This window comes from Malurus melanocephalus, unplaced genomic scaffold, assembly GCF_030028575.1.
Source record: "Malurus melanocephalus ecotype Western Australia unplaced genomic scaffold, MMel_1.1 scaffold_1035, whole genome shotgun sequence".
NCBI classification, from domain to species: Eukaryota; Metazoa; Chordata; class Aves; order Passeriformes; family Maluridae; genus Malurus; species Malurus melanocephalus.
Window position 1 is genome coordinate 92,487 of NW_026624267.1, and position 12,296 is coordinate 104,782.

The 12,296-nt window shown below is 59.9% G+C and overlaps 1 protein-coding gene across 1 annotated transcript; it reads left to right on the forward strand.

Annotated features, from left to right (window-relative positions):
- Nucleotides 1-19: 19 nt before the first annotated feature.
- CHMP6 (charged multivesicular body protein 6) lies at nucleotides 20-6,325 on the forward strand. The gene is made up of 9 exons (XM_057386708.1): nucleotides 20-66; nucleotides 363-473; nucleotides 900-987; nucleotides 1,668-1,754; nucleotides 1,846-1,911; nucleotides 2,030-2,110; nucleotides 2,283-2,337; nucleotides 3,647-4,453; nucleotides 4,511-6,325. Exons 1-8 carry the CDS (start codon nucleotides 20-22, stop codon nucleotides 3,697-3,699), a joined length of 588 nt encoding a protein of 195 aa, XP_057242691.1. The 3' UTR covers nucleotides 3,700-4,453; nucleotides 4,511-6,325.
- The last annotated feature ends 5,971 nt before the right edge of the window (nucleotides 6,326-12,296 follow it).

Genomic DNA, 12,296 nt, shown 5'->3' on the forward strand with positions numbered 1-12,296 from the left:
ACCGGGTTAGACCCGGGCCATGCTGTGTTGGGGAACGGGGGACACCGGGCAGGACCGGGCCGTGCTGGGCGATGGGGACAGACCGGGTTAGACCCGGGCCATGCTGGGGAACGGAGGGACACCGGACTGGCCTGGCCTGGCTCCGGGTGCTCCCGTGGGGTCCTCGCGGTGATGGAGGGCCCAGGCCGGGGCTGAGCCATCCCCGGTGCCGGTGCTGTGGGTGACACGGCGGGGAGAGCCCGGGGGAGGGGCGGCGCCGCTTCGGGGGGTGCTGGAACCGGCAGAGCTGAGTTGTGACCCGTGTCCGTCCYTCTGTCCATSYCTCCRTCCCTCCCSTCYGTCCATCCCGTCTCTCTCCCGCAGCAATTGAAGCAGCAGCGGGACAAGCTCCGGCAGTACCAGAAGCGGCTGAGCCTGGGCCTGGAACGGGAGCGGGCGCTGGCCCGGCAGCTGCTCCGGGACGGCAAGAAAGAGTGAGGGGAAGGGGTCACCGCGGGCAGGGGAGCGTCAGTGCCACTCCAGGGTTTCCTGGATTGTAGGAATCACAATGGGTTGGGGTGGAGGGACCTTCAAACCCACCCAGTGCCACCCCTGCCATGGCAGGGACACCTCCCACTGTCCCAGGGTGCTCCAAGCCCCATCCAGCCTGGCCTTGGGCACTGCCAGGGATCCAGGGGCAGCCACAGCTTCTCTGGGCACTGTGCCCAGGTCTCCCACCCTCCCAAGGAAAGATTTATTCCCGATATCCACTTTGCTCTTCACAGGAGCAACTCAGGGTTGCCACTTAGGCTGCACACAAGCTGTCCCCTTTTAGCAGAAGCGCAGAACAAGCGTGGCTTTGATGGGATTCTTTTATTTGCTTCCTCCGTGCTGAGTTTCCCTTCCTCCGTGTCCCTCAGGAAAGCCATGCTCCTGCTGAAGAAAAAACGGTACCAGGAGCAGCTTCTGGATAAAACAGAGAACCAGATCAGCAACCTGGAGCGGATGGTGAGCGAGGGCTGGGGGTGTTCTGGGGTGGGGATTCCCTGGGATCTGTAGAATTCCATTCCATTCCATTCCTGGCAGGTGTTCAGCCCTCTCTCTGTCCAAGGGCAAAGTCTCCCAAATTGCACGTGTGACCATTCCCTGAAGACACAGAGTGGTGTGTTTAGAATTTGCAGGTTCCATGTTAAATGGGGGTTTGGGAAATTGCTGAAACGTTGCTCACAGTGGGGATGGCTGCACTGGGGACTTCCCAGGCTTGTCTCAGCACTGTCATTTCAGAACTGAATGTGTTTGGGTTTGGGGAGGTCTCAGCTGGGACTGGCAACTGGAAAATCTGGTGAAATCACTTCAGGGGCTGTTGGACCTGCTGGTGCAGCTGCCTGTGCTGAGCATTTTGTGTGGAGATTTCCTGCTGCTGGTGCACTGACAGGACAGAAAGGGCTCAGCTGATTCCTCCCTGCAGCTTCTCTGGTGCTCCTGTGTCTGCCTAATAATGCCAATCATGGAATTATTTATGGGAAGAGCCCTCTGAGCCCAGTCAGTCCCCAGCACTGCCAGGGCCACCACTGTCCCCACATGTCCCATCCACACATCTGTTCAATCCTTCCAAGATTTCCTGAGCAGCCTGTGCCAATTCCTGGCCAAGGTGTGACAGACTTTTCCCTTCCTCCTTCCCATTCCAGGTCCAGGACATTGAGTTCACCCAGATTGAAATGAAGGTCATAGAGGGTCTGAAAATAGGCAACGAGTGTCTGAACAAAATGCACCAGGTACGTGTGGCTGGGGTGGTTCAGAGGGGCCTGGCTGGAGCTGCCTCCCTGCAGACCCCTCCCACAGCTGCATTTTGGCTCTTCCTTTCAGGTTATGTCCATAGAAGAGGTGGAAAGGATAATAGGAGAAACCCAGGATGCTGTGGAGTACCAGAGGGTGGGTACACGAGGAGCTGGGAGTGGGCTCTGCCTCTGTGTGCACAGAGTTTATGGATGTGAATTGTATTAAAGAGCCATGGAGTTGGGAGTTCAATGTCCTTCCCTCTCACCCACAGCAAATAGATGAGCTCCTGGCTGGCAGCCTGACTGAGGAGGATGAAGATGCCATTCTAGAAGAATTAAATGCTATTACTCAGGTAAGATGTTCTTGTGATTAAAATCCACATTTCAGGAAGCTGTTTGTAACAGAAGGTAAAGTACCTTTTTCCCACTCTCAGAGCTCAGTTTGGGGGGTAATTTGGGACTTTCCACCCCCAGACTTTGCCCACAGTTGTGGTGTGTGACACCTTGTCTTTAATGTCCYTGTAGGAACAGTTGGAGCTTCCAGAAGTTCCTTCGGAGCCGCTCCCGGRGAAGATCCCAGGTATGTTCTCCTTGCACAGCTTTGGCTTCTCGTGCTCCTGTCCCATGCAATGGCCTGAGACCCTCTGCCAGTGTGAGTGTTGTCCTGGGGAATGGCAGGGAATGGCAGGGAGTGGCAGGGAATGGCAGGGAGTGGCAGGGAATGGCAGGGAGTGGCAGGGAATGGCAGGGAATGGTAGGGAATGACAGGGAGTGGCAGGGAGTGGTAGGGAATGGCAGGGAATGGCAGGGAGTGGCAGGGAATGGCAGCTCCTGGAGTGGGGACAGGCCCAGAAGGACCCAAGGCTCTGCTCTCTGTTCTGTTGGCATCTGGGCTTTCCCTTGGGGAGCTCCCTGGGTGCCATGTGCTGTTCTTGTCACATCCTCTACCTGCTCTGAGCTCCCTCGTTCGGTTGGGAGGCTCCACAAGGAATCCCTTCCCTGCCTGATCCAGGGCTCCCTCCCACATTCCCTGCTCCAGTCCCATCATCACAGCACAGGGATGGTTATTTTGTGARTGTTGGTGTCACACTGCTCATCACTGCATCTCCCTGAGGCTTGGGAGGGCTTGGAGCTCTTCCCACCTCACTTCACAGCGATTTGGAACCAGAGGATCACTGGGGTCCCACACCTCCAGGATTGTCAGAGCACAAACTCCACACAACTGACGGTCCCTGAGTCTTCCTGAGTTATCTGAGAGCTCTGGATGGATTTGTGTGGGAATCCAGCTGGGAAGGGGGAGAGCTCACCAAGAAGTGACCAAACAGGCCCTGGTGGGGAAGGAGCCCACAGGGGTTTGTGTTGAGAAGCTGAAAACTCAGACTGGTGAAATCTGTTCTGGGCCAGCARAACCCTGAGCTGTCACTCGCTGGAGCTGGAGCTCCCTGCTTGTGCAGAGAGGARCTGGAAGTTTCCCTGTGTGGAATCTGCCCAGGAGCAATCTGGGATAGGGGGAATGGAGCTGGTTTCCTTGGAGCTTGTTTACTCCTAAACAGGGCTCAGATGTCAGCRCTGAGGCCAAACAAAACACAGCTCAGGGGTGTCGGGTCAAAGGGGTGAGGGCAGAGCTGGCCCTGCTCCTGCCCAGGATCTGTCCCTGCCCTGATGGCTTTGCTGGGCTGGGCATGTTCTGAAGGTCTCTAATTGTTCAGTKCTGTGAAAAAGGGGCATTTCCACATGGGAATGTGGGATTATTTCTAACAAACTTCTTTTAGTTCAGGTGCTGTGCAAGCATTTGCTGCTCTGCTCAAGCCCTGGATCCTCCTCAGGGAGATGGCTGCAGGGATATTTGCATTCCCTGATTCTGTAACAAGTTTCTTTTCCTTCCACAGAAGTGTCCCCCATCAAGAACAGGCCAAAGCCAGAGCTGGTGGCAGCATCTTAACTCCCAGTGCTGGGGATTCCCCCACAAAACTTTCACCCTGGACAGTTTGCCCTCCCAGCATGTGCTGGGCACAGGCAATGCCTTGGCAGCATCCCAGCTGTGCTGGGTGGATTGTGGAGCAGGATTCCCTGCACAGGGTGGGGAACCTCAGCTGATTATTGCTCTTGTATCAAGATTATTTTCTAGCGCTTTCTTTTTTTGTAACTTAAACTCCAGACTCACTCAGCTGCGCTGTCTCGGGATTAAACAGCAACTCGAAAACATCCAAAGCCAAATTTTTCTCTGTAGGTTTGATTCTAGTGGTCAGTCTGCCTTTGCTCTGGCCARATCCCAGGCTCAGAGTGATGGTGTTTGTGCAGGGCAGGCACGAGTCCTGTGGGATCACTGTGGTGTCCCTGTGTCCCTTGTCTCTCCTGTCACATGTGGGGATAGGCTGCGGTGTCCTTGTCCTGTTGGGCAGCRCCGGAGCTGGGAGCATTCAGCTCCCACACATCCAGGACTCGGTTCTGACCTGTCCAGAGCCAGCCAAGGGGCTGTGATTTGGGCCAGGCTCAGGCTGGGTGCTCAGCTCTGCTGGGAGCTGAGGAATTGGCCCCGTCACAGCTCAGCTCTGGCTGGCAGAAATGGCCTGCGATGGCAGCGAGGAGCTGCTGCTGTGCCTGGAGCAGCATTCCTCCCTGGCTGGCTCTGCTCCAGCAGAGATCACAGTTCACCTTTGCTCGGGATGGATCCCATGGACTCTGCTCCAGCAGAGGTCACAGTTCACCTTTGCTGGGATGGACCAATGGATCCCATGGACTCTGCTCCAGAGGTCACAGTTCACCTTTGCTGGGATGGTGATGGATCCCATGGACTCTGCCCCAGCAGAGATCACAGTTCACCTTGGCTGGGATGGTGATGGATCCCATGGACTCTGCCCCAGAGGTCACAGTTCACCTTGGCTCAGATGGTGATGGATCCCATGGACTCTGCCCCAGAGGTCACAGTTCACCTTTGCTCAGATGGTGATGGATCCCATGGACTCTGCCCCAGATGTCACAGTTCACCTTTGCTGGGATGGTGATGGATCCCATGGACTCTGCCCCAGAGGTCACAGTTCACCTTTGCTGGGATGGTGATGGATCCCATGGACTCTGCTCCAGAGGTCACAGTTCACCTTTGCTGGGATGGTGATGGATCCCATGGACTCTGCCCCAGAGGTCACAGTTCACCTTTGCTGGGGATGGATCCCATGGACTCTGCCCCAGAGGTCACAGTTCACCTTTGCTCGGATGGTGATGGATCCCATGGACTCTGCTCCAGAGGTCACAGTTCACCTTTGCTGGGGATGGATCCCATGGACTCTGCCCCAGAGGTCACAGTTCACCTTTGCTCAGATGGTGATGGATCCCATGGACTCTGCTCCTGCCACACGTTTCCTCGGGGCCTGGATGAGTTTCCTCGGCTCGTGCTGCACCAGAACAGGGCCTGGAGCTTCAGAAACCAACCCTCCAGAGACTCAGGAGCAGCTCGAGGGAGCCCCATCCCTCTGAGGACAGTYGGAGCAGTGCCAGCTCACTGGGACRCTGAAAGCTCTGGAAYGCTGCCCTGCCAGCCAGGTGGTGGCAGATTTGGCTGCTGGTGGAAGCGAGCTCACCYGCCAGCTTGCAGATGCTCTTCAGGACACTGCAGATCTTTATTTATTACCTTCTCGAAGCCACAACCCTTAATCTGCGTTTCTGTGACAGCGGAAGGACCAGAGGRTGCTTGGGGACTTTGGGGTTGTGGGATCTGGTGCTAGACAAAGAGTGATCCCAGGRGCTGGGATGCTCCCCATGGTGCTGGGCTCTGTGTGCCACCAGGACAGTGTTGGCAAAGCAGCCGTGGCTCTGGAGCTGGACAGGGTGTTGGGTTATCCCAGGACCATGGCTCTGGTCACCCCAGCCAGCCAGATCCTGCTCCCAGCCCTTCCAGCCTCGGGATCCTGCTCTGCTCCCGCTGGTTCGTTCTGTGCTCAGTCCTGGCTGTGCTGCAACTCAGCCCATTCCCAGCAGAGAGAGCTTTGGATTCACCGGTGCAGCGCTGGCAGGAGCATTTCTGGGCAGTTTTTCCTTCAAGGCTCCTTCAGCCGTTGCCGGGCTGATGTCGGGTTTTTTAATGTGCCCCTGATTAATCTGGATTCCTGGGAAGGGGTGCTGGCATTCCCAGGATGGTCTGGTAGGGATCTCCTGGSAGTGTGGCTTTGGGGACACCCTGATCCCTGGGTTGGTGTCACCAGGGCAGAGGGTGAGGAGGGGGTGCTGCTGTGCCTCTGCTCTGGTTTTCTTTCTGAGGAAGGTCCTGGCAGCAGGGCAGACACGAGCAGCCCTCCCAGGGACGCTGTGCTGGGGCCAGGCCAGGTCCTGGTGGCTGCAGAGAGGGAGCAGGGCTGGTGCTGAAGGGGTTAATGCAGCTCCTTCCACTCCTTAGCACGGTGGAGAGCATTTACTGACCCAACAGGAAAGTTTGGAGCAGATTGGCCGCAGCTTCCTCTGCTAATCCCTGCCCCAACAGCTTGTGCAGGGTCTCCTTGGGAGGAAGAGCCGGGAGTGGGCTGTGACCTCTGTGCTGTGCTGTGACAATAAACTGGTTCCAGTGGCTGCACCGACTCCTCTCCCAGCCTCGTGTTTTCACAGGGAGTGTTTTGGTTGAGCAGGAGTCGCCTTCCTCCTCCCTGCCCTCCTCGCTCCCTGCTCCTGGGAGAGATGTGGGCAGGAAGTTTCAGAGCAGGCTSGGCTGTGACACAAACAATCCCGTTGGCTCCTGTTTGCCTCGATGGCCCCGCGAGCCTTGGATGGATCCAACAGTGCCAGGRCAGTCCTGGCACAGCCCCCAACCTATGGCTGAGATCTTGGAGAKCCTCTGCCACTGCCCTCCCTCCTTGGGTTTACAGTGAGGCCAAATGGGGTTATTTTGGTAAGAATTACTCTGGAATTGCCAACTGATCCATGACCAGTCTGTGCCCAGTCAAGGGCTCACAGGGACGTGTGGCTCCCTCCCGATGGCCCACACTGTCCTGTCCCATTTTGCCACCCCCACGCTCGGCCCGGGTGCAGGATGAGGCCCCACCCGGGATGTTCCTGAGCCTCTGGCTGTTCTTGGACACCAGCTTGGTACTCTGGATTTACCTCTCCAATTTACCCGATGTCCCTGGCTCCCCCGTGCCTGTGGCAGCTCAGCCCCCATGGCCCGTCCTGCCGGGGGAAGTTCTGGGGGTCCCCCAGCCCTGGGAAAGCTGAGTTTGGAGTGTTTAATGAGCGCTCCCCGTGCCCCTGAGCTGTGGCAGCAGAGGGCTGTGCACAGAGCTCCTCCAGCTGTGTTTGAGTTGGCCAGATGTGCAGTGAGAGGAGTGCGGAGGCAGCGCTGCTCGYTGTTAATTAAACCCTGGAGAATAAGAACAAACCGCACTCTCCTGCCTCCCTCAGCCKCCCCCGCCGTGCCCGCAGCCCTCCCTGGATGCCCCGAGGCTCTGGAGAGGTTGTGGCTGCCGGACAATGCCCACAGAAAGGTGGGCACAGCTCGTGTGCCAGGGACAGGGAACTCCAGCATTCCTTGGGCAGGTATTCCTCAGGATCTCTGTGCCACTCCCAGTGCTCAGTGCTGGATTTCGCTCCTTGGCCTTTCACGTGGTTTGTGTGGCCATGTGGGACCCCGTGCAGGSCAAGGGGCAAACAAGGAGCTCTCTGGGAGATGTCRCTGCCCATTCCCTGCTCTGTCCMCAGGGAYTGTCCCATCCCATGGGATCACCCCRCACCCCTGGGAGYGAAGGATGAGCCTGGGGGAGCAGGAACTCCTGCCAGCGTTTTGCAAGGGGCACTGTCTTTAAACAGGATCCTATTCCCTGCTGTCCGGAGGGCAGCAGAGCCACGGGGCTGTGCTGGACCCTGCCGGCCCCTCCTCCAGGAGCTGACAGGGGGTGGCTCTGGGGTGATGACCGAGAGCTGTCGCCCTTCCTCGCCCCTCCGGGCAACTTCTCGCCCCTCCTCGCAGCCTCTTCCCGGGGCTCTCAGGGAATTGTGTAACAGGAGGCGCTGCAGTTTCTATGCCAACACAGCTGGACGGCAGCGCTGCCAGGGAGGGGGGCTGCCAGCGCACCCCAAACAGCTGCACACCCCAAACAGCTGTGCACCCCAAACAGCTGCACACCCCAAACAGCTGCACACCCCAAACAGCTGCGCACCCCAGCATGGCTGCACCCCCTGACACTTTTTTCTGCTCCACTGCCCCCAGTGTTTCCTGGAACACCCATGGAAAAACAAAACAAGCTGAGAACTCCAGAGGTGTCGGATCCCTGGGCCTTTCCCGTGGGTCCCGCTGCTTTTTGGCACAAAAAAAAGGAGCTCAGAGGCCCGGGGRTGCTGCATTCTGCACCCAAACAGTGCCAACCCCCAACCCCGACTGCTGGGACTCACTGGGAACCAACCGCTGGCTCTGCCCTGTCCCGTGTTTTCAGTGCCCCGGTGTCACGCTGAGTCACCAGCACAGTGATACAAGAGGCTTTGGCAGGGAACAAGCCCAAGTTTTGATAGTTCAACTGTGGGAAAAAAAAAAAAAAAAAAAAAAAAAAAAATCAGCGCAATTTCCTAATTAGAGCAGCGCAGGGAACAAAGCGGGTCTGTCCGAGCACGGCGCGGCCGCGGCCGGGAATGTGACCTTTGCTGGCTCGTGGTGCCAGACAGGAGCTGCCGGTGAACGGTGGCGCTTGGCAGGGGCTGAAATGCCTCAGCAGGGCTTGCTCTGACGTAGGAGCCACAATTTCACCTCCTGGGACACGCAGGACCCTCGGCAGATGGGTGGAAGGAGCACTGGGAGGTGGCACTTGTCCCCGTGGTGTCACCAAACAGCCCGGGCTGCCCTGCCCCGCACAGGAATGCGGCTCCTCAAGTGAAGCCGTGGCCACACCGGGTGTCCCCAGGGCCAGCGCTGTCTGTGCTGGGTGTCCCCAATGCCACAGCCCAGCGCGGGGATTAATTAGCGAGAGGAGGAAACGAGGGGAGGCCAGAGCCAGGGCTGGGCTGTGCTTTGAGCCAGGAGCAGCCACGTTCCTGGGGAAGGGCTGGAGATGGCGAGCAGGGAGCTGGGTGCCCTTGGGGCTGGAACTGGAGCAGTGGGAATTTGGCACCGTGTCCTCCAGGCCCCAGATCCGGCGTTTTGCTGTTTCCTGGGAGCCGGGCTGGGCTGCCACAGCCACCAGGAGTGGCCACGGGACAGGCGAATGTGCCCCGGGGTGCTGTGGGGCTGTGACAGGGACAGAGGGGTGACATGGGCAGGTGGTGGCCGTGGAGATCCTGTCCCTTCTGTCACCCCTCTGTGACCGGCTGGTCCTTCCCTGGCAGGGCTGGGCAGGGGGGAGGCAGCCCCCAGAGATGCCCAGGGCCCCCCAGAGGTGCCCACAGCCCCCCAGAGGTGCCCACAGCCCCCAGTACCATCTCGGCTCTGCCCCGGACGCTTCCCCGAGCTCAGCAACGTGATGCAAAATCCTATCATGCCAATTATGCAAATCGCATAAACTATTCCTGTTATTCCGAAGGATCCCCAGAGAGCTCCTTAGCGCTGTAATTCAGCATTACTCACTGGTGAAACAGGCGCTGGGGCAGGTGGGGAGGGCCAGGGGCTCGGGCTGTGCCCGGGGAGGGGACAGCGAGGGGACCCGGTGAATTTTGGGGTTCCCCCAGCTCGCACAGCCCCAGCGGGCACGGTGGATCTCGGGGTCCCCTCCCAAGCGTCCCCAGTGCCCCCGGATGGCAGCGCGGCTGTGTCCAGCTGTCCCACGGCCGGTGCCAGCCCCGCTGCCCCTTCCCCTCCCCGCATCCCTCCWTCCCCTCGGTGCCTCCATCTTCCCAGGCCCCAGCACAGCTCCGCATCCGCAGCGCTTTGTTCTCCCACCCACTCCTTGTTTGCTCCGTCATCCCGGCTCCTCCCTGTGCCGCGCTCCCCGGGAGAGTGCGGGGCTCCTCCGGCTGCTGCGGGTGCTCGGCCGGGCTGGCAGGGCAGGGCACAGGGCACGGGGGACACGCAGGGGACACGGAGGGGACACGCAGGGGACACGCAGGGGACACGCAGGGGACAGGGTGGCAGTGCCCTGTGCCCCCAGCCGGGACCCGGGAAAGCTGCTGACCATCCGCCGGGACCCTGCCTCCTGCACCCGGGGCCAGCAGTGGCCAGCGGGGGCCAGCGGGGGCCAGCGGGGGCCAGCGGGGTCCAGCGGGGACCAGCGGGGGCCCGGAGCCCCTCCGGGATTGGCATCACTGTCCCCCGGCTCTGCTGCCCTCACCGCGGGCACAGCCAGCGGTTCTGAGGCTGAGAGTGACACGCGTGTGACATCAGGGAGCAGAGCCCTGTCCACAGATCCCCGGGAATTGTCACCGCTGGGAGGGCAGCGCAGGGGATCGGGGGAGCGCTGCTGATGGGGAATGAGGAGGAGCAGGGTACTTTGCCGTGCCTCAGTTTCCCCCGCGGTGAAAGCATCCCATCCCACTCTCCCGAGCGTGAGGGGGGAGCTGGGGGTGCAGAATGGTCCCACCCCGCAGAATGGGGCCGTGCATCGCTCGGCCTTGGTTAATCCCCATCAATGGCTTTGCTCAGGTGGCGCTGGGGGGATTTATTCAGCTGCTGCGAGCTGCTGCACACATGGGACATCTCCAGCACAGGRACAGCTTCCTGACCCTCTGGAGGCTCACCAGCACCAACAGCGATAGAATCATGGAATGGGTTGGGTTGGRAGGGAATTTAAAGCTCACGGGACACATTCCACAGCCCCGGGCTGAGGAGGAACCCCCCGAGCTGGGCAGGAGACTGAGCTGAGCGAGGGAAAACACATCCTGTGCTCACGGGGGGCTGCTTTGGCTCAAACCCACCTGGCTGATTCCCCAGTGACACCCAGATGTCAGAAAAATCACCTTTAGGTTCTTTTAGAAACAAAAACCTCCTGACAGAGCCCAGGGAGGGTTCGCAGTGATGTCAGGGCTCCGATGGAGAAGCCATCTGCCCGGCCCACAGCACAAACCCTTCCCTGCAATCTCATTAACACCCGGGCACACACCCCGGCTGGGCAGGGGGCGGTGGGCTCGGCCTTCCCCTTCAGCACAGCCTGAAAAGAGGCACAGAGAGCCACGGGCTGCCAGAGAGCCTGTGGGATGGGGTGACAAACAGGTGAGGTGAGATGGAGGCAGTTTCTTAACCTGGTCCAGTTCCCTGCCTGGTCCCTGCTGCTCTGGCAGTGCCAGGAGAGCCCAGTGACCCCTCGGAGCAGGGGGCTGGAGCTTCCTTAGGGAACTCGAGTGTGTTCGCAGGGACTGTGCCAAAAACCAGCGCTGGGACCGTGATGGTCCCTCTGCTTCCTCCCCTCCATGCTGGCCACTGACACACCCCACTCAAACACTCGAGGGATCATAACCCCCCTTTATTTCTCCTCTCTCCGTGTCACCGGAGCCTTCCCAAGGCGCTGAGGATGTGGCAGCTCTCGGTGACCCTGCAGTGCCACCTTCCCCTCCCTGGGCAGTTATGCTGCCCTGCAGCACCTCCCTCCCGGGCAGCCCAGGCAGAGAAGAAGGTGGAAAAGATGGAGAGAGCTGGTTTGGGGAGCAGGGAGAGAGTCCACAAGCCGGGAATGAGGAGGGGCTGGTGGCCAGAACTGTCCGTGCCCTCGGACATCACTGCTCCGGCCACTGCTGCCCTGGCTGTCCCTGCCCTCAGTTTTCACTGCCCTCGGCTGTCACTGTCACTGCCACCCCTGTCCCGGCCATGCCGCCCCCTCCCCACCCTCCGTCCCCGTGACCCGGCCGGCAGCGCTGGCACGATGCCACGCTGGTAATTAAGAAGGAACCTAATGAAACTTCGAAAATAGCACAATTTCCTCCCCACACCTGCAGCCGAGCGGGGTGGATTACATAAGTTATTGTTGCCACAGCAACTCCGCTCCACCCGGGGCTGGAGGTGGCCGGGGCCGCGTTCACCCCGGGGAGGGACCGGGATGGGGACGGGGACAGGGATGGGGCCGCTGCCATCCCACCGCCGTTCCCGGTCTGGCGTGGTGCTTCCCCGCACCGCACCGCACCCACGGGCTTTTTTTGATGGTCCCCGCCTTCAAAAGGGCACTCGGAGAAGGCGCGGCGGGTTTTCAGGTAACCCACGGGAACTCCGGCACCATGGTTACCCTGGGCACGCTGCAGCTGCCGCCGAGCCCCGGGGAGTGAATCACCCTGACAAAAAGGCAGCGAGCAACAACCAGGGGAAAAAAAAATAAATAAATAAATAAAAGGCAATCAAAGCAAATGCTACGGCACGAGGCAACGGCAGGTTTTTCCTGCTGAGAAATCCCAGGGTGCTGCGGGCGGCTGCGGGCGGCGGCGCTGCCTCGGGAATGGGCACCGCTCCCGGGACATGGGCAGCACCGGGACACGGGCACCGCTCCCGGGACATGGGCAGCGCTCCCGGGATATGGGCAGCACCGGGACATGGGCAGCACCGGGACATGGGCAGTGCGGGCACCGCTCCCGGGACAGGGCACCGCTCCCGGGATATGGGCAGCACCGGGACACGGGCAGCACCGGGACATGGGCAGCACCGGGACATGGGCA